Genomic DNA, 22,120 nt, shown 5'->3' on the forward strand with positions numbered 1-22,120 from the left:
TAGAATATATGATATGTTTCAGTAATAGCACTCAGATGGCTGAGGAGATATTTTGTGTAAGTGGCTTCCTGCTGTGGAAATGGCAGCTCAGTTGACCTCTGAAGACAGTGATTGGGAGAGTGGCAGAGCTGCGCTATCAACAAAGATGATCAGCCTGCCTCCAAAGGCTCATTGTCATTGGGCAAAGGGCAATCTGCAAGAGTGTATATGTGTGCATATGTTTGACGTGAGAGGATGCCATCTCACTTAGCCTCCATTTAATCCTTTATGGATATGTCCTTAATTTCTATACAAGTTATCAGGAAGGAAACCACAGATCGACTCAGTTTAATCTTGTATCTTTATATTCTTTCATCTGCTGCTGCTTCAGAGGACAGAGTGTGTTCCAGCTATAAGTTTAGTTGCTCAGTCCTGTTGTGTGATTATTTTTATTATTTTTATAATCACACAATTCTGTTGTGTGATTATTTTATTACTATTATGATTATACGAGTGGAGGGGAAACCTTCAAGGACTTGCAGGGGGCATTTCATTTTCCCTTACCACTCCCCTATTATTTCTTCTTTCCCCTCTCTAACAGTCCCCACAACCTCTCCCCTTTTCCTGCTTCTTTCACTCCTTCTCACTCACTCACCAGCCAACCTACTTTTTATCTGCTCCTAGCCCATCTTCAGCTTTCCTTCCTTCCCCTGGCAGCCTCTTCTCAGCAAAAGTCTGACTAAATTGTGGATGACCACCATCAGGTCCAGTTGTGTGGTGGCCACCACTAGCACAATGTCAGTCTGAGTTGTGTTGTGTCCATAACTGCCAGGCCAGGTTGAGTTGTATGGTTAATGGAGTCTCTAATACAATCTTGCAGATTGCCCTTTGCCCAATGACAAACATGTGGCCCGAAGGCCAAATCAGGCCCCCGAGCAACTGGGTGTCATCTGTTTCCTTCTCCCTCTCTCTTGCTTCCTTCTGCATCTCAACTTGCTTTGCAAGGCTTGCTCAATCGCACAGGAGCTACAGAGCAAAGCCTCGATTTTCTCCATTGGTTGAGGCTCCTCCCTTTCCTGGTCCCCTGGGGAGGGAGGGAAAGATCCAGAGCTTCCTTTACCCTGTTGCCTGGATCCCATGGGAGAAACACAAAGAAAGCAACTTTAAGACCAACAAGTGCTAATATTTTAAATAGGTACACACATGGTCTGGCCCGACATGGCCCGGCCCGGCCCGATAAGGTCTCATTTATGTCAGATCTGGCCCTCATAACAAATGAGTTCAACACCCCTGCTCTAATAGTTGCTTCTGTGCTTGTCCCTGGTAAGTCCTCCTCCATCAGAAGACATGACAGTGAAGGGAGGACAGAACTGGATCTTTTTCAGGGTTGTTTTTGGTCCAACCTTACACTCTCATCCACTGCTTTGTTTTCAGGAATCAAGGCTTGGAAGGTTAAACACTATTGTTGTGGTTGCCTAACAACTTCCATAATGGCCACACAGAGCTCAGTGAGCATTCTTTTCTTACAACTACGGGTGTTGTTTTTATTATTTTGTGGCATTTCCATCTCCAATTTATTTATTTAGATGGGACTTCCTTCAGATTTGTATAGCAATTACCTTATCTGTCCCTAGCTCCATTTTGTGGATCTAGCAGTCTATTGTTTGACTCAGTTTGGAATTACATGATGGTCAGGTCCTCCGAGGTGACTTCACCTTGGGTCATGCATGATGGGAGAAAGATGTTATAGAAGAATTATAACAGAATAACTCTTTGTTTAGCATTCCCAAAACTTCCTGTGTAGGTTTCCTCTGAGATGTTTTGTATGTTGGACACAAATGGAGAAGTAGAATTATGAATATGAAATTAAAATCATGGATTTTACTGTTAGCAAGACTGTGAGCCACAGAACTGGGGGTCATGGATCTCTCTAGGGGCAAGATTTGTGAGGTGAATTTCACACAAAACAACCTGTGGAAGAGATAAAAATACCTTCTTTCCAGGCTTCTAATGTCGTGTAAATGAATCACCAACTGCACTTGGGTTTATCCTGCAAATTGTTTCTTTATCAGATGCAACATAACCATTCATATATTTAGTAATTAATTCCAAACTCCTGCTGCCACCTGTAACTGAATTCCAGGAAGAGTCAATAAATACAGCCTCTATCCTATGTCTAAAAGCAAGAGGGTCAACAGAAGGAACACCCTTACTGAGCTACTGTCAACTCTGTTTACATCAGGAGTGGCCAAACGGTGGCTCCGGAGCCACATGTAGCTCTTTCACATATATTGTGTGGCTCTTGAAGCCCCCACTGCCCTGTCAGCTGGCTTCGAGAAGACATTTGTCTCTTTAAATCACTTCTCAAGCCAACCAGCAGCTTGGAGAATGCATTTAAAGTTGCTTTATTTCCACCTCTCTCTTCCCCCATCTATTTGCTTCCCTTCCTTCCTTCCTGTCTTGTGGCTCTCAAACATTTGATGTTTGTGTCTTGTGGTTCTCAGACTTCTGACATTTATTCTATGTGGCTCTTACGTTAAGCAACTTTGGCCACACCTGATTTACATAAACAATGTGCGTTGTTGGTAATGAACCAGACTGAAAAGCTACTTTCAGGATTCTTAAAACATCAGTTATGATTTTGCAGTTTGCATCTATTTCCAGCCACATTGTTTATTTCTATAGCTAAAAATATTAAAATAGCATTCACTATTTCAGATAAAGAACCTTTCTGGTTGGGTACCTTTTTTCCTTGGTACGTGCAAATGGTCCTTACCAGAGAGAAAGAGGGAAATGGTGCTTTCCAAGATCTCTCACCCCAAGTTTAGTCCAAGAAAAAAAAGTGTGGGGGGGGACTGGAAACAAGCAGATAAAAGAAACATAATGTGAAGCACACATTAGTTCTTCAATAGCTTTGCAGTGTCCCCCCCATACTGCTGAAGGGCAGAAGAGTAGGGAATGCAGCACACATTAGGCTGCAAATGAGCTTTCACAGCGCAAATGATAGAAAAGAACATTTTTGAGAGGATTAAAACAGAAGCTGGAAGAGGAGGGTCTGCTCTTAAATACATGAGTGGAGGCTGGAAGATGACCTGGCAGGTCAGCCAAAGGAAAGGCATGCTCTGTAAATGAAGGGACTACTAAGGGTTTCACTATCCAAGCTTCCTTTCTGACAGTATTGTGAAGCATGGAGAACTTAATGAATGGATCACATGAGATCACTGAGCTGGCCTGATAAAAACTTGTTATTTCCCAGCACAGCAGCAGCTATGATGCAGTATAAGTGGTGATAAGTGGGGAAGCATTGCTGCGGGAACTGGAAACGTTTGGTGTGGGTGGAGTTGTTTAATCAGGAGAGCACAAACGGAAGAATAAACTACTATAAATTATTCTAATGCATATTTCCTAGCAGAAGCAACAGATTCAGTGTTAAGGGGCTACTAGGAAGATTCTGCATCAGGACAAAAGGGGTCCTTTCAATTAGGAATGAAAACAGAAAACCAAAATTTGTGTGGAAGATAAAGAACGAGACCAGCAGATTAGGACAAGGCTGGGTAGAAATGGCAGGAATATAACCTGGAAAAGTGCAGCCACTCTTGCATTTGCAAGTGGGGAGGTATACAATGCTTGATATAAATAAAAATTAACTAAATATTATTTGTAAAGTTGGATCAGTCCTACTGTGGGCAGGGTACAGAGAAGGACGGGAGAGTTCCTCTGGGACACCAGCAAAGCTGGCTCAGGCCTAGGCAGGTTTCTCTTGCTTTCATAAGCAAATTTCTTTGGAAATGCTCATAAAACACAGCACAGTCCCCTTGGGTAGCTTTGGCTCAGCCGCAGAGGAAGGAGGGGATGTTGATCCTGCACAGAACAATTTCACACAGCTGAAGGGAAAGAAAAACAGAAGGGAAGGAGAATGGCTAACACTACAGCAGAAAAAGGATCGGGATTCCTTCCCATGCCACAAAGAATACACTGAACACATTTCAGGTCTTCTGATAAAGAATGAAAGGTAGCAAGTAACAACCACAGTGACCTTTTTACCAGAGAAACTGCTCGGAGGAAAACCCAGAAAGTGAGGTCTTTTGTGATGAGAAAACAGCATGGAGTTTTCTATCAGAGTCTTGCACATCTCAGGCCAACATGTGTATCAGAGACAAAGCAACCTTTTCAGAGGACAGCTGCTTGCAAGTGGACTCACCGAGGTGTTCTGGCACTGGATGCTGGTGCTGTTAAAGCGCAGCGCAGTGACACGTGTGGGACTGCCAGGGATATGGAAGATGCACTCATAATTGCGCTGTCCGGACTGTGGCTGTGGTAGGTTTTTAGCTGTCAAGGTGATGGGTTTCACCACACCCACAGGAATATATATCTGGGTGGAGGGAAGGATCTGTGGGCAATCCTGTAAAAAGAGAAAAAGACAACTGATTCTGCAAACAATACGGATATGAGAGAAAGCACACCTGCATTTAGAAACACTGATTTATATCTTCAGATTCAGTTTGACATGGTCAACACAAATGAGTCTAATTGGGTACAGCGCATAAACTTTATCCCACACACTCGAGTTCTGCAAGGGTAAACCAAGAGCCCATAAAGCATGTTCCTCAGGGACACATTCCACTGGCTACTCTTTCACTGTAAGTTTCCTGCTCCCATCAAACCAAGTGCTTTAGCCAAGCGACTCCTTCAGCCTGCTGCTTATAATCCGCCAATATTCCAACTCAACCCTGCCAAGTCTGATTTTTTCATGCTTCTTCCTCCCTTGCCAAACTGGACTCCTGCACTAGGCTCCCACCCGGCCAGTCCAAGTGTCTCTCAACATTTGCTTCTTACCTTATCCCTTTAATACTTTTCAGCCATGATGTTATCCTGCTTTGCTGGAGGTAAGTGCCATTAAAACACTACACACCATGCAAATGCCACAGCCAGACCTCAGAATGGACATTGGTTCTTGACACACACACACACACCCCTTCACAAGCAGCATGGCCAGTTAACATTAAAAAAAATTGCAAAGATAGTACCACATTAAGGCTTTGCTCACATAAGTGAATACACCTGGGTGTTATTGTTCAGGAATATCTGCTATATAGTGAACACACATTTCTCATAATGGGAGTAAGAAAACTTTTGGCCCACCCATGGAGAAATAAAGGTATGCTGAATCATGACAGATGGAGTTCTTGGTTCTACATCCTACAGCACAAACAGCCTTATACTCTACAGTGGAAAAAAATATTATCAGATGATCAGGCCTTTCCCCTATTAATACTTACACAAACAATTCTTATTATTTAAAGTGCATTTGTTTAACAAATTCATCATTCAATGTCAATATGGCTCACAGTAGATGTTGCACAACCAGTGGCACAGAAATATACTTGTGCCTGGATTTGTCTGCTAGATCCAGCTGAGATTCTTGGCTCCTCTGGTTAGGGGCAATGGGAACACAAATCATTTGGAAAGGCAATGTTGTACGAGTACCTGATAGTGGGGGCTATCAGTATGAAAAAAAGAGAACCTTGTTGCAGCATTCATGAGATCCACCCTCCTCTATGAACAACATCTTCGAGACCCCCTGCTGTTGCTCACATCCTAACATAGAAAAGCCAAGGCACTACCATCAGACAGCTTGTGTGAGGCAGCGTGGTAGTTAAACTGCTAGGCTGGGGCCTAGATGGATGCCTGGAATTAGATACAGCCAAGACATTTTTTCTGGGGGAACAGGGCAGAACAGAGTTCTGGAACCTCTTTGTAGTAACAAAATTCTCAAAAAATGCTTAAAAGTTCATGAGGGGTACCCGTGTGTTTCTCCTTCATTTTCCTCTTGAGAGTTCCAGCACCTCTTTTTCCAGAAACAAAGCCCTGGATACAGCCACAAAGTTTACTCAGTGATACTGACCTAGTCACTACCTCTTATCTGTCCTAACCTATCTCAGAGTGTGCTATGAAGACAAAACAGAATAGGGAAGGTGGGAAGAACTTTAACTTCCTTGCAAGGTTTATAATTATTAGAATGAGAATGGGTATTCCCCATTGAACATAAGGAGGAAAGCCTATCTTTTACCTTCTCACAGGCAACAAGAATACTAAAACTAAAGGGCAGAGTGTGAATTGCCATGTTAAAGAGGAGGTGCAGCTTAGCTGATTCAACACTAGCCTACCTCCTTTCTGAGCTATAAATAAGAACTATGAAGAAGTGCAACCTTGTCTCTCCAGGTGTGAGAGAAAAACACAATTAAGGCTTCCCTGTTTAGAGATCCCCATGAAGCCAGAGTTGCAGAGCACCTGGCTGGCATATGAAAGCCTGCCAACAAATGATGGCCTGGGCTTCCTCAGTATGTCTGACTTAGACATCCAGCTCTGTCTGAGTGCGAGGAAATCATCTGCAGGATTTGCATGAAGCCAAAGATCAATTGTAAGGAATTTCACAGACCAGTCTAAGCAGGACCAGGGCTTTTTTTATTAGTAAGAACACACAGAATACAGTTCCAGCTGATTTGGTGTCAGGGGCTGTGGCCTAATATGCAAATGAGTTCCTGCTGGGCTTTTTTTGTGGAAAACAATGCTGTGAATGGCAACATCGGGGATGTGGCCTAACATGCAAATGAGTTCCTGCTGGGCTTTTTCTACAAAAAAAGCCCTAAGCAGGACTCACTAGAATCTCCCAAACACCTTTGTGGCAAGGAGGCATGTATGACGGAAAGCTCATAACTGCACCTGACACAGTCTGTGTTTATTGCTAATCTATCCTGGAGTCAGAACCGCAGCTATGGCGTAACTATCCCTTCAGCGAGTGGCTTTTCTGCACCTTGGTAAGGCAGAGGGTGGAACGTTTTATTGCAAACACCAAGGTTGCTCTCAGAGGAGGACCCTGACCTCCCACAGCACAAGAGAGCAAGGAGAGAATAAAAATAAGCAGGGCAAAGGGGGGTGGGGAGAGAGACAGTAGTACACATTGGCAACAATAGCCTGATGCAATCCCCAAGTGGGGGGACCTGGGCCTGGGGGCAAAGAAATGCCTGCTTTAAATAACAGGGGGACAGAAGAATAACATGTTTTGAAGCAAACTGTTAACAGGATAAGAAACTGTACTTTGCTTAGGAGCCCACAGGCACATTCACCAGAGAGACTCCAACGGAGGGCAGGCCAACTCCTTTTCCCCTGTGTATGGATAAGTTTAGCCCAAGCCAGGATGCTTATTCCAGTAAACAGTGCTCTAGCAGATGCAGAAACAAGCAGCAAGGGATGTGTTTATGCCAGGAACTGCTGCAAAAAACACAAGCCCGGGCACCTCAAAGTGCTCTTTGCAAATGCTCATTAAGGCTTCCAAATACTTTTTCCTCCACAGGGTAAAATAATAATAATAATAATACTTTTTATTTATATCCCGCCCTCCCCGCCGAGGCAGGCTCAGGGCGGCTCACAACATATAAATACAATGTACAGTAGAACCATAATACGCAATAATTACAATTAGATAAAACCATCGTTAAATCAACTTATTAAAATCAGCATTATGGTGCTATAACTCAGATCTTCTATAAAATTCAATGGCTAAAACATTTCCAGCGAATCTATCTTGGCTTAGCGTTAAGTGAAGGCCATTTTAAAGAGGAAGGTCTTGCAGGCCCTGCGGAATTGGTCCAAACACCGCAGAGCCCGCACCTCTTCCAGGAGTTGGTTCCACAGTAGTGGAGCTGCAATAGAGAAGGCCCAGTCCCGAGTAGTCTTCAATCTGGCCTCCCTTGGCCCAGGGATATTCAGCTGGTTCTTTCCAGCTGACCTCAGCGCTCTCTGGGGTTCGTATGGGGAGAGACAGTCCCTCAAGTAGGCAGGTCCTCGGCCATATAGGCCTTTAAAGGTAATAACCAGCACTTTGTAATGAACTCGGTACACCACTGGCAGCCAGTGCAGCCCGCGCAGCCCCGGCTGTATGTGCTCCCATCTTGGGAGCCCCAACAACAGCCTAGCCGCCACGTTCTGCACTAGCTGCAGCTGCTGGGTTCAGCACAAGGGCAGCCCCATGTAGAGGGCGTTACAGTAATCCAGTCTCGAGGTGACCGTTGCATGGATCACTGTTGCTAGGTCCCGGTGCTCAAGGAAGGGGGCCAACTGCTTCGCCCGTCGAAGATGAAAAAACGCGGACTTGGCAGTGGCCGCTATCTGTGCCTCCATTGATAATGAAGGCTCCAGAAGAACCCCCAAGCTCTTGACCCTGTGGGCCGCTTTCAGCGGCACACCATCAAAAACCAGAAGAGAGCAGGGGAAAACAACCAAACCAAGCAGTCAAGAGCAGCTTGCCATCTCCTGGGAGAAAAGCAAGTTTGGGCTTTGAAATCAAAACCTTCCCCTCTTCTCTGACCGCTCATCCCTGCCAAATCTTATCTTCTTGATTTCTTCATAAATTCCTCCCCCTACACACAACACTGTTTTCCAGCAGGAACTTATTAGCATATTAGGCCACACCTGCTGACATCCCCAGGAGTGTGGTCATCCAACCACTCCCACCTCATAGAATTTCTGATGAGAACAGATGAAACTCTAGAATAGGCTTGATTTGTGCAGCTATGTTCATTCTGTGTAAAAATGAGAGAACTAGAAGTTGCCATTTTCTCCAGGGGAACTGAGCTCTGTTGTCTGAATATTAGCTATAATTCTGGGACAACTCCAGCCATCTCCTGGAGGTTGGTAACCATAATTTAGAAGGCAACTGCATATTGCCACAGAGACCCACATGAGTTTTTTGAAACTCTTGTGGGTCTCAAAGGTGCAGACTCAAATCTAACTAGTTTGCTGCAAAGTTCAAGAACAACAAAGTTTGGGTATAAACTTCCCTATGCATACAGCCTTCTTCAAATATTGCAGTTGAACATGGCTGCCATCTGAAATGAAATGCACTCTACCTATGTTCAGAGACAGAGAGCTCCTTAGCTCTCTTTGGGAACAATCTTCACCAGGTTTACGTGGAAGCAGGCTCTATGTTATTTGTTATTCCACAGAGTTGACTCCCAGGAAAGTATCCTTAGGTTGGACTGCAGCCTCAGTGCATCGTATTGCTGCTTAACAGTTGCCCTGAAGGAGGCTCTGGGATGGAGATTCCCATGTGCTTGTTTTTTTTCACAACACTTGGGAAGAGGCAACCCAAGCAAGTCGGGCACTTTTGAAGCGGTGCTGGTTCCATTAAGAGAGCAGCTGGGCAGAGAGGGGAGACTTTTGCAAGCCAAAGTGGAGTTGTTTGTTTGGTGCAAACTTGGCAGCTGCTGCTGGGAGCTTTTGGGGGAGGGCAGTGATTAACATCACCTCCACCAGCTCCAGAACTGTGGCAGCAGCAGCAACTACCAAGCTCAAGAATGAGGAGTTCAAAAGTGGTGCATTGCAAAGGCTGCCCAGTGGAAAGGGGCACTCAAAACAAATCCCATGTTTGGATTTACAAAAACAGACCGAGGGGGGGGGGGGAGGAAAACAGGCAGCAGCTGAGCTGAGCTTCCTAGAGAGGAAAATTTGGAGAACTTTCTTTTCACTTTGGAAGATTTTTGTTTGCAACCTCCAGAGCAGGGCCAGCACCAGGGCGTTTGGTGCCTCAGGCCAGCACCTGCCCCACCACAGCCTGCCCCACCACTGCATCCCCACCCATAGGAAGGGCAGGCTCCAGGTGAGCTGCTCATGTGCTCTCAAGAGGTGCTCCAAGACTGCCCTAAGAAGGGGGCACTTCTTAGGTCAGCCTTGGAGCATCTCCCAGAGTGCACTACGCTTGCCCACAGCCCCCACTCAGCCTTCTCAGGGCTTGGAGGAGAGCACACATCAACACCACCCATCCATTCTTACCTTCCCAGGTATGCACCAGGAAGCCGAGAGCAGTGGGATGGGGAGGGGGCAACCGGCGGCAACCCTGTAGGCAAGGTGGCACCCTAGGTAGCTGCCTACCTGGCCTACTTCCATGCACTTGCCCTGCTCCTGAGCCCTCCCCATCCTGCTCTCATCTGGTCACTTGGCTGCTCTTTCATATGCAGAAAAGAGAGAAGGAATAATAACAAGAAAGGATTACTAGTTCAAAGTGGCGATGAGAGCAAAAGAGGCTGGCTTTGCAACAAGGTAGCTGGCTCTTCACCACCTCTGCCGGCCACCTTTCCCTCCCTTCCTTTCTTCATGCAGAAGCTGCAGCTGCTCCCATCACTGCTTTCCTCTTCTGCTCGATGACAAAATGGCAGCAGCAGGTAGAAGCCCCGGTGCCTCCGATCTCTCCCCCCCTCCCCCCTCCCCACGGCCTCTTCTTGGCGAGGCGGCAACAGGAGGAGTGGCAGGGCCCAGTGAAGCCCTAGTGGAAGCCTGCTGCGTGTGGGAGGCCTGGGCAGGCGTTGGAGGCGGTGCTGCTTCCAGGCTCCTTGTACAGGAACTTGTGGAGAAGCATGTCTTGTCCTTGGCGTAGTAGCGGCAGAACATGAGCTTCACCCCACCAGGGGCTGCCACTGGAGCCCCTGCCCCTGGCAGGGGACCCACCACCACTGTAAAGAAGCAGGGGAGTCTGCTGTTGTTCATGGTGGCCAGCACATCAGCAGCAGTGGGAGGAGAGAGGCAGCCTCAGGAGGCATTGCCACTGCCAGCCACAGCACCATGGGAGAGGCAAGGTGGGGAACAACTTTGTAGGGCCGGGCCATGAGTGTCATCCAATGTAATGCCAGGTGGTGGAGATATAAACATTATAAAAGACACAGAAACAATTACATATATTATAGAATCACAGAATGATAAGAGTTGGAAGGGACCTCCTGCACAATGCAGAAAATTCACAAATACCTCCCCCCACACCCATGACTCCTGCCTTTTAATTTTATTTACAAGCAAGTTTGTATTTACTTTAAATACAAACTTGCTTAAAACTTTTAACATTCTTGCAGTATTTTATTGCTGATGCCCCCTTAATGCCTAGAGTGGGGAATCTACAAAACTAAATTGGAGTGTTTGTCTACAAAATTAGAGTCTTCCCCAGAAAAATAACTACAACTCCTAAGAGGCAGTGCAATAATAGTGCAATGTATAGTGGTCAGCCTATTATTTGGGAGGCTTAGGTTCCAAATATACAGTGTATAAAAGGAAATGTGCTAGGTGAACTTAGTCTGGACACAACACTCTCAGCCTAATCCACCTCTATGTTTTGCTTCACAGAGAGAGAGAGATGCTCAGTCGCAAGGCTAGGAGAAGAGGAGGCAGACCCTGTTGCACCCAGAACTGCAACATAACAAGCCCAAGAAAGAGAGAGAGAGAGAGAGAGAGAGAGGAACAAGGCACAGGAAAGCCCATACCTTGATAGAAATGTTGTTGGTTCTTTAGGTGCCAGTGGACTGAAAACTTAGATTCACACACAGACAGACGTCGGGGAGGGGAAAATGCAGGTGGGGAGTGAGAGAGGGGAGGAGAAAGCAGAGTCGGCTCATATCTTGAAGAAAACACCTTCTTGATGTGCCAGAGGACTCAAAAAAACAGGTTTCTTACCTGTAATGGATGATCTTCGAGTGGTCATCGAACCCAACCTCAGAGAATTCAAAGCAATCTTTGAGCGTTAATTTTGGCAAGCACTTCCTCTCGTCCAGGGGAGGAGGCATCCACCGTGCATGCCCAAACGAGAGGGAGGTGCTTCACCCACTCAGTTTTTTCCCGCCACCGCATAGGTGGAAAATTTTTTATTCAGTAACAAGAAACCAACAGCAGGGAAGGATGGGCGGGCGTGTGTGACTGCACAGATGACCACTCGAAGATCATCAGTTACAGGTAAGAAACCTGTTTATCTTCTTCGTGGTCTCTGTGTAGTCCCACACATGGGTGACTGGCAAGCTATTCTGTCCGGAGGCGGGTGCTGGATCTGTAACCAAAGGACAAGATTAGTTATGCATATAAGAAGCAATATGGTACTTACAGTGTAGGCGACTGGGGACATCAGTCCAAGATGGATTGTAGTACAGCCTGTCCAAAGGACGTGTCACACCGGGCACAGACGTCTAAGGCGTAGTGCGAGGCAAATGTAGATGGAGACGACCAGACCGCAGCGACACAGATGTCTTCCATCGAAACACCCCTACAGAAGGCTGCTGAGGTTGCAACGGCTCTAGTAGAGTGAGCTCATAAATCTTCAGGTATAGGCTGTTTTGCCAGTCTACAGCATAATGTAATAGCAGCCACGATCCATTCAGAAAATCTCTGCGTTGAGATTTTAGTGCCTTGATTGTGGGTTGCGTATGCAACAAAGAGTCTAGTGTCCTTTCGGAACTGGCATGTCCTTTCAATGTAAAAGCCAAGGGCCCTACATACGTCCAGGTTATGTAAAGTTCGTTGATCTGCATCGGTAGGGCGTTGGAAAAAGGCAGGTAAAGTCGAAGGTTTTCCCAGATGAAACGCTGAAACCACCTTTGGTAGAAAGGAGGGGTCAGGGCGTAAAATGACTCTGTCATGATGGAAAATGGTGTATGGCGGGTCCACTCTAAAAGCGCATATGTCGCTAGCTCTCCTGCCAGAAGTAAGTGCCACCAGTAAAGCTGTCTTCCAGGACAAGAGATGTAAAGGAATGGATGCCATGGACTTGAAGGGTGGCTTCATTAGCTGGCTCAGTACAAGTGACAAGCTCCAGGTAGGATGAATCTGGCGGATTGGAGGGTGAAGGTGGAGGATTTCTTTCAGAAAGGCTTTAGTAGCATAGTGGGAGAAAACAGTGCAGCCTTCAATATGCGGATGAAATGCAGAGATGGCCGCTAAGTGGACTTTTAGAGAAGAGTACGAAAGTCCTGAGTTAGAGAGAGATAAGGTGTAGGTTAAGATTTGAGTGATAGTGGAGAGTTCAGGTTTGAAGTTATGTAGAACAGCATACGCCGAAAAACGTTTCCATTTCAAGGAATAAGATTTTCTGGTAGCAGGTTTTTTGGCGTTGAGTAAGACATGCTGAACGTCCGGAGGGAAATTCAGAAATCGATTTTCCAGGCAGTCGGTCGTAGAAGTGCCGGGTTGTGGTGTAAAACTTTGCCTTCTTGCTGTGAAATCAAGTCCTAAACTTGGGGAAGTCGAAGGAATGTGTTGTCTGGTAGGAGAAGAGTGGTGAACCAAGGTTGACGAGGCCACCATGGTGTAATCAGGATGCAATTGGTGTGATCTAACTTTATCTTTTGTAATACCCTCGTGATGAGAGGGATTGGTGGGAATAGGTAGTGCAGTGTCCCTGACCATTGCTGGAGGAACAGTGGGGATGGAGGGCCCCGAGTGTAAAAGCGTGGGCACTGTGCGTTGTCTGGAGATGCAAATACATCTACTGTCGGAGTTCCAAAGGTCTGGAACACTGCGTGCAGGTAACTATGGTTGAGGGTTGTTGACTAGATGGCGACTCAGTGTGTCTGCTTGGACGTTTTGGACTCCTGGTAGATGCACTGCTGTCAGGAAAATGCCGTGGGCAATACTCCAATGTCATAAGGATAGGGCTCATTTGCATAGTCGAATCGATGCTGTGCCCCCCTGTCAATTGATGTAGAAGATGGTGGCTACATTGTCGGAGGTGACCTGAATGTGGTGGTTGTGAAGAGATGGAAGAAAGGATCTCAGGGCTCTGTGGACCACCAGAAGCTCTAGACAATTGATGTGAAGGGACCTCTCATAATTGGTGCTCCCAAGTGGGCTCCCCATCCCCCCTTGGAGGCATCAGTCGTGACAGTCACAGAAGGCAGTGTATGTACGAATGGCATTCCTGCCAGGAGATGACGATCCACCATCCACCACCTTAGAGATGGGATAATGTGAGATGGAACCGTAAGTAAGGTCATTTGGTGTTGCCGGTGTGGATAGAAAGTCCAGACAAACCACAGTTGAAGAGGGCACATGTGAAGTCTTGCAAAACAGAGGACGGCGGTGGTGGCCGCCATAACGCCTAACATCCTTTGAAAGATGAGGGCTGTTTGGGAACGATGTGTTATGATTGTATTGGCTAGGGATTGGCTGTGCTGCACTCTGTCTGCTGGAAGAAAGGCCTTGTGAGATATTGTTGACAGGCGCGCTCCTATAAATTGTATGTTCTGAGTGGGATTCAGGTTGGATTTTGCATGATTGACCTGAAGACCTAGTGCAGACAGGAGGGACAGGGTAGATGAAATGTCCTTCTGAAGTTGTTCCTTTGTTTGGAATATGACCAGCCAATCGTCTATATAAGGGTAAAGGGAGACCTGTTGTTGTCGGAGTGCTGCTGCTACCACAGCCATACATTTCGTGAAGACTCTCGGTGCTGTAGAGAGACCAAAGGGGAGAGAGCGGAATTGGTAATGCTGATCTCTGACAGCAAACCTGAGGAATCTTCTGTGATGGTGACTGATGGTGAGATGGAAGCAGGTATCTTGTAGGTCTATCGACGCCATCCAGGCCTGCTCTGGAATCAGTGGTAGGATAGATTGCAGAGTAACCATGCGGAATTTCTTGTAGCGGATATGAAGGTTGAGTTTTCGAAGATCCAGTATAGGACGCAGCCCCCCATCTCTTTTTGAGACCAGAAAATACAGGGAGTAGAATCCCGTGTGATGGAACTGCGGTGGAACTGGTTCTATAGCTCCCTTGTCCAGCAAGGTGGCGATTTCTGATTGTAGAAGAGAAGAGGGGGGTGTAGGTATGAACCTGTGGAATTTTGGAGTCGAATCGAACTCTATGATGTAGCTCCTGTGGATGATCGCCAGGACCCATGAATCCGATGTTATGGATTCCCACATGGGGTAGAATGGTCGTAGTCTGGTGGTGGTGTCTGGATGGTATTGTGGCTGGTTGAGAGGTAGAGGGAAGAAGTCAAAGAGACTGCTTCGGGGCCAGTGCTGACTTTTTTGAGGTTTGTGGACGTGTTCTCTGCTGTAAAGGCTGTTTTGCCGGAGGAGCCTTACGTTTCCAGAATTCAGCTTGTCGGGGAGATTGAGAACATTTGTAAAATGAAGGCTTCCAAGTTCTCTGCCAATTAGGCTGGGATTGTGGTTGAGTAACTCCCAATCTTTTGGCCCGCTTCCTACTGTCATCAACAGTGGTCAAGATGTCATCCATGGTGGCATTAAAGAGGCCCTGTCCGTCAAAAGGTAAGTCCTCTATTTTGAATTTGATGTCAGGCTGCAGTGACAAGGATCTAAGCCATGCATGCCGGTGTAGGGCAGTCGAAGAGGCCATAGTCCTAGATGAACATGCCACAGCATGACGCACTGTGTTGATTTGCTGCTTGCTGACCCTAGTGAGTTCCTGAAGGAGGTGGGAAGCCTGCTTCTGTGCTGTATCCGGTAAGGAAGGAACCAGGGTGTTAAGCTGGGAGGTGAGGTTGAAAGCATATGCCAAAAAATAGGCCATATAATTGTAGATTTTTGTTGTGCCAGTGGTAAGGGAATAGCTCTTTCTTCCCAGAGTATCCAATTTCTTGCCTTCCTTTTCAGGTGGGACAGGGTGTCTTGTTTTGATTTTGAGGATGAATGCACTATCATGGAATTTGGAGCCGGATGATTGAAAAGAAATTTAGATTCAGGAGCATGAATTTTGTAAAGGGATTCAACTCGTTTCGATGTGGGTGGCACTGAAGCGGGTTTGTCCCAAGCCTCTTTCAAGGTTTCCAGGTGGACTGGGAGCATCGGAAGAAAAGAGCCTGCTGGCAGGTCTGCGTGCACTAAATCGTGTACTACATCCGAAACTCTAGGCGCGTCAGTAGTCAGCTTAACGTTAAGGGAATTAGCCATATTAGCTAACAGATCCAGATAGGATTTGGAACCCTCAGAGGGTGAAAAGTCAGCAGGTTTGACAATGTCAGATGCCGGTGAAGGAGGAGCTGAGGCTGTGGAGTGGGATGAGTCAGATTGTTCAGCTTCAGACTCTTCCTGTGTCTCAATGGGTGTCTCAAGAGGCTTAGTTATTGTAGCAGTTTGTCTGGTCAGCAGAGAAGGCTGTTCTGGTTGTTTAGGAGAGACTGAACACACCGAGGTTGATCTGGTTGGAGACAGTGGCTTCTACACCATAGCGTAATGTTTAGGGTGACGATAGGGACTTTCACGGTACCGAGGACGGTCCTCACAGTATGCCTGCTCTGTATGTGAAGGAGTTTCACGGTACTGAGGGTGGTCATCCCGATATGCCTGATCCCGATGCGAGGGATGGTAAAGTACTTCACGGTACCAAGAGTCTTCACGATATCGATACCGATGGGAATCCGATGATGGTGATCTGTAATAACTTCGGTACCTGCGAGTAGATGGTGACCTGGACCTCGATAGGCTATAATAATAATAGCGTTCCCTATGACGACTTCGAGATTTCTCGGCTCGAACTCGAGTGGCAGGCTCTCTCGGTGTAGAGGGTTCTCTTAGGAGTGGAGATGTGGGGGTCAGTATCTGTTGTTTGGTCGGTATCGAGACCTCCCGGAATGAGTGTGCGCCGAGAATGTTCGCGTGCTGACTTCTGCTAGAATCTGGAGATTCAGTGTCGAGGATCTTGTCTGGTAAAGATACGTGAACTGAAGGGGACCGAGAATGAATGTGTATGACCTCAAGAGGTACAGTATCAGTGCAGGCATGTGTCAGTACGATGAGCCTCACCCAGACAGAAAAGGCATAGAGAATGTCCGTCAGTAGATGGGATTTTTGAGGCGCACCGAACACACTTTTTAAAAGTGATTTTGCCTTTTCCTTCCATCCGCCTGGGGGAGAGCGGGGGGAAGGGAAGGAGAGGAACAAAGGGCGAAAGAGAAGAGAGGGATAGGAATATTATTTTATTTTAATTTTTTTTTTTTACGATACCAGTGTGAAGAAGAAAAGGACGAACGGTGAGGAAAAACGATGAAGAATGAAGGAAAAGGATGAAGATCGCAATGAATAGAGGAGACTCAGCGAGGTAGGTTTATCCCGGGCGGCGGTAAAGAAGAAACTGGGTGGGTAAAGCGCCTCCCTCTCGTCTGGGCATGCGTGGTGGATGCCTCCTCCCCTGGATGAGAGGAAGTGCGCGCCAAAATTAACGCTCAAAGATTGCTTTGAATTCTCCGAGGTCGGGTTCAATTCTGGTGGATAACCCATGTGTGGGACTGCACAGAGACCACAAAGAAGATCTTAGCTTTACAGAGACACATGGGGCAAGGAAGAGGCGGGGGGCAGGCAGGAAGCAGAGTGAAAAGTTGTTCTCACCGCTACCCAGGGAGCAAGGCAAGATGATGGCTGGGCCACTGCCCCTCCAGTACTCACGTATGAGCAGAGCAGCATCAGGTTCTATGCTCCGTTCCCTCCCTCTGCCCCAATTTCATCTTGCCACCACCCAAAGACCATGGCGAGGCTCGGTGGCTGCTCTCTGGGTCTCTAGCCCGCAATCCAGAAGCAACAGGCTTCACATCCAGCCATCATCTCCCTCCCCCTGCCCCAACTTCATGTGGAGGACGCTGCCCAGAGACCTTGGTGAGGCGAGCAGCAGGAGCTGAGTGATGTGAACGTTGGAGCTGTGTCTGGAAAGCTGCATCAGAGCCATCCCAGCAGGGCTTGCAGGCAGCTCCTTCTGCCCGCCAGTCCCTGTTGCCACCTGCCCTAAAAACAGCCACAGATCACACAACCCCAACTGGGGGGGGGGGATGGGGGTTGTGTTCTCTCTGCAAGTGGGATTGAGGGCCTTGGTGGGCTGGTTTTGGTTTGAGGGACAAACATTTGACACCCCTGGCCTAAGGGCTGCCAACAAAGGGAAGAGGGAGGGAGAAGAAAAGAAGCAGGCACTTTTTTAGAGGGGAGGCTTTGATGAGGCAAGAGGAGGGAAGCCTCAGCCAGGCTGGCAAGGCTTTTTCTGAGCTGGAATGGCATTCCAGTGCATTCCAGCTCAAAAAAAGCCCTGCTGTTTTGCAAGGATTAATTCGATAGCCTGACATATGCAAATATTGAACACAGAAACTCTTTATTGAGAGTTAACGCTACCTGTTTTGGGATGCCCAGGGCAAAGTGACTAGATGTGCATGAACAAATGCCACAGAAACATATGCAGTGCCTGAACATACATACACAGCAGTCTAATACAAAATGTGTATTTGTAGCTGCCTAGACAAGTATAATGCATGAGCTAATGTCCCCCCTCCCTCCCCTAAAACATACACACATTTTGCTGACTGGTTTTTTGAGCCAGAGCCATTCAACCTTGCTCCGTCACATGTTTTGTGTCTGTAGGGAGCAATGTCTCATCCAGCAAAAATTCTGCCCTGCTAAAAACAGGAAGCACCTGGTGCTTAGGAGCTTTTCTAAAGAGTGTTGTGGCTCAGCACTCCATGATGCTGGGCTCAGGAGAAATGGCTGTGATGTTGACTAGGTCTCTTCCAGCTGTTTCCTGCCTTGTAACAGCTAATTCCAAGGGCTAATGAGAACACCCTCCTTCCCCTGGCTCCAAATGCTTGTACTCTCCATAGCCAGGCCTGCATATTTTCAAAGTGCCTATTCTTGCACAATGCAAGCATGAAAACTTGGGAAGAATCCAGAATGCAGAGAATTTCAGCATTGAGCATAAGTTGCCAGTTCTTACAGTTCCCATCATACATATACAAAAGTCTCTTGCTATAGTATCCTCTTCACTTTGGGGACATATTGGGTCTAGTCTAAATGCTACATTTAGCAGGTTGCTTGTGTTTACTTCTGATGACTGTCACATGTGTAGAATACTACAGAATGGAATGTGTTGCATGGCAAGTTCATATCTCAAAATCATAACAGTTCATGGAGCTGTTTCCCCCACCCATCTTCTGTCTCATAGAATCACAGAGTTGGAAGGGGTCATACAGGCTTCCCAACAGCAGTTGTCAATGTTGTTTGCCCTTGTATAGCATGGCTACTATCTAACTGTATTTAAAACCCTCTGCAGTTTATCAGAACTGTAAATTATCTTGCCAGGACTCTGAAACACAACCACAGAAATCTGAGTAATTCTCCACTCATTAAGACAGCTTGGTGCCATTTTATTTATTTAGTTCCTCATCCTTCAAGGTGGCTTATAAATCACAAATTAAACTAAAACATACAGAATAAAACAAAACCACAAATAACCGCCCTTCCGCTAAAAGATATCCATAGTTAGGGCTTTCAAGCCCCCACTGGTGGTGAGGAATATCTTGCCCCCAGCAGGGGTGTGAACAGGATTACCAGACCCCCAGTCCAGCCAAGGGATCCCCTTGTCTTCTGAGCTCCAATCCACCACCGGTTAGCTGCTGGTGAGGGAAACCTCACTCACAAACAGGAATACCATCACACAATATCCTGAACATGATGACATCACTTGGAAATGATATCATCGCACCGGGGACATTGCGCAATGATGCTCTGGTTTTTGGGCAAACTCTGTGGGTTTTGTAGCAAAAACCCAGAGGCTTTACTCAAAACCATCCTAGAACATCATGGACAACATTGATGACACCATGATGTCACTTCTGAGTGACATCATCACACCACACAACTCTCAGAGTGGATCCCCCCACCAACAGCAAGGTAGGACCAGGCAACCCTAGGTGTGAAACCACTGCATCCTTAGGTCATGTTCACTGCCGCTGGCCACTGGAAACAGCAGAGGAAAAAAAATTAAAGAGACAAGGCCTTGCTACTTACAGGAAATTTTTACAATAGAGTTCCTGATGATTCCTAGGGCTATCCTTTGTCACTGGCTAGGAATTGCCAGGTACCTTATGTTAAGTACTTCTTTTAAGTAGACAAGGCCTTATTTTTCTTTTTAATTTTTCTCCTGGTATGCTGCCTCTTTACAACCCTCCTGCTGGTAGCCAGGCATTGCCTAGCAATCCTGCCTGTAGTCTACACCCCTAGAAAATAGAAGGGCTTTGAAGTGGATGATTATTTGTTGGAGATGCTTTAGGCTGATCCTGCATGGAGCAGGGTATTGGACTAAGTGGTCTGTATGGCCCCATCCAGCTCTATGATTCCTTCTTTACCTCTTCAGGAAGCCAATTCGACAGAGTGTGTGCCACAACAGAAAAGGCATGTGCTGCACAGCTGACATTAGCCAGGTTTCCATAAGTAGAGTGGACACCTGGCAAGTGGAAACCTGAGGACCACAAATGGTGTACAGAGACATACTGTGCAGCCAGACAAAATGATGTTGCATCTGACATGCACATAATGCAAATATGCAGAATAACATGGGTAAAAAATGGATTTCTGTAATGACAACCTAGAAAATTAACATACTAAATGTGTGGTATTCATGGCCTTAGAGTAGGTCTTAGATTTGACGAAATGTAATTTTGCCTTTGTGTGTAAAGAAGACCAGAACAGTCTGGGAAGATAGGAGCCTGCAAAAGCAATTAGCAATAGAAAAAACAAATGCAGGATTGCTTTCGACTGCAAAGGCATCAGAGGATGGGGTTCCCAAGCCTGGCTCAGATCCCTAACAACCACCATTGCCCTTCACTATGGTTCCCCTGCTTCTGCTTTCTGCTCTTTTGCACACAACCAAATACTTTGCCAAAAAGAAATGAAAATATTGTGATCACAAATGCAAATTAACGCAGTGAATTTGTATATAATTGGCCCAGATTCGTAAATAACATTCACAACATCAAAAAATGCTTCCTGACACAAAGGGGCTGTCTCCTCCCATATACATCCCGAAGGTCACTTCATTCAGCCTCCCAAGATCTTCTGATAGTCCCCAGCCCAAGAGATGCCTGTCTTGCCTCTACCAGGGCCAGGACTTTCTTGGTCCTGGCCCCGACCTGGTGGAATCAGCTCCCTATGGAGATCCAGGCCCTACCTGGCTTGCTGGCCTTTCATAGGGCCTGTAAAATGGAGCTGTTCTGCCAGGTTTTTGGATGAGGCAGCGGGCATCTATTTATCAATCAATTGGCCTCCCCCCTACTGCTCTGCTGCTCTACTGCACTACTGTACTGTGATGCTGTATTGCGGTACTATTTTGTGCTATACCACCTTGCTGTCATGTCATCTTGCTGAATCATCCTGCTGCACTTTGATGAATGTTGTAATTGGTTTTATTATGATTTTATTGTGATTTTATTTCTATTTGCTGTACTCCGCTCTGAGCCCCCAATGAGGGAATGGGCAGAAATATGTGTATGTGTGTGTGTGTATATATATATGTGTGTGTATATATATATATATATATATAAAATAAAACCCATTTTTTTAAATAACAGAACAATGATAACCTGAGCTGATTTTCCTTTGTTCAGCTATTTTAGCTACTTTCCCATCACAGCAGATAACATGTTATTAATACCAATTTAAAAGACATAGAAGAGAGAGATGAAAACTTCCCAAGGCCACTCGATTGCTGATTGCAAAGGGATAGCTGAGTTAGTCTGTTATAGCAAAATAAAACAAAATCCCAATGGCAACTTCAAGACTAATAACGTTTATTTTAATATGAGGTTCTGTGAGTCACAGCTCACTTCCTCAGCACCCAATTGTTCACTTGCCAGGGTAACCACAGAAAATGGGAGAGCTGAAAATATGTGGTATGGTAATTCTCCACAATAAACAGCTGTCCGTGAACCATTCACCAGTTGAAGAAGAATTCCTGTCCCCTATCCTAAAAATGCAGGTTAAAAGCTTTATTTAGGAAAACAATTTGTTGTAAAAAATCAAATGATCTGGAATGCAGATATGGGATGGGATATTTTAATCTCTTTTTTCCAAAAAGTGACCTGACGATATGGTGGTCCTCATGAGACAGAAAAGGGTCTCAAAAGCCTTCAGGATACATAATTCGCACATGCAGCAAATCAGATGAGCACATCATCTGTTCCCAAGCAAACCGAACAAGAGTCTTGACTCCCTGCTGCTTTCACACATTCCTGCTCTTTCTGTCTATCTTGTTTATATCACCCCTTTCCTCCAAGGAGCTCAGGACTGTACACATATTTCTCTCCTCCTCCACTTTATCCTCACATCAACACTGTCTAGTAGATTAGGCTGACAGAAAGTGATTGGCCCCAAGTCACCCCCTGTGAGCTTCATGGGTGTGGGGAATTAATCTTGGATCTCCTCAGTCTGTGGACTTTTCTGCCTGAGGTTTTTTGTCAGTTCTGGCCCCATACTGCTTCAGTTTATCCCCTAATTTCAGCATACAATTTTGTGCTTTTAGTTTTCACTTCAGTATTTTTCCCCCCTCAGCCTTTTCT

General features: G+C 46.2%; 1 protein-coding gene across 8 annotated transcripts in view; it reads right to left on the reverse strand.

The window, feature by feature from the left end:
• Nucleotides 1-22,120, reverse strand: part of PLXNA1 (plexin A1) — a 483,656-nt gene that overhangs the window by 145,987 nt on the left and 315,549 nt on the right. For all 8 annotated transcript variants that reach the window (XM_060239681.1, XM_060239686.1, XM_060239682.1 and 5 more), the window contains exon 10: nt 4,181-4,381. In XM_060239681.1, coding sequence (XP_060095664.1) covers nt 4,181-4,381 — 201 coding nt within the window. The remainder of the gene's footprint in view (nt 1-4,180; nt 4,382-22,120) is intronic.

This window comes from Heteronotia binoei, chromosome 5 (genome assembly GCF_032191835.1).
Source record: "Heteronotia binoei isolate CCM8104 ecotype False Entrance Well chromosome 5, APGP_CSIRO_Hbin_v1, whole genome shotgun sequence".
Taxonomy (NCBI): Eukaryota; Metazoa; Chordata; class Lepidosauria; order Squamata; family Gekkonidae; genus Heteronotia; species Heteronotia binoei.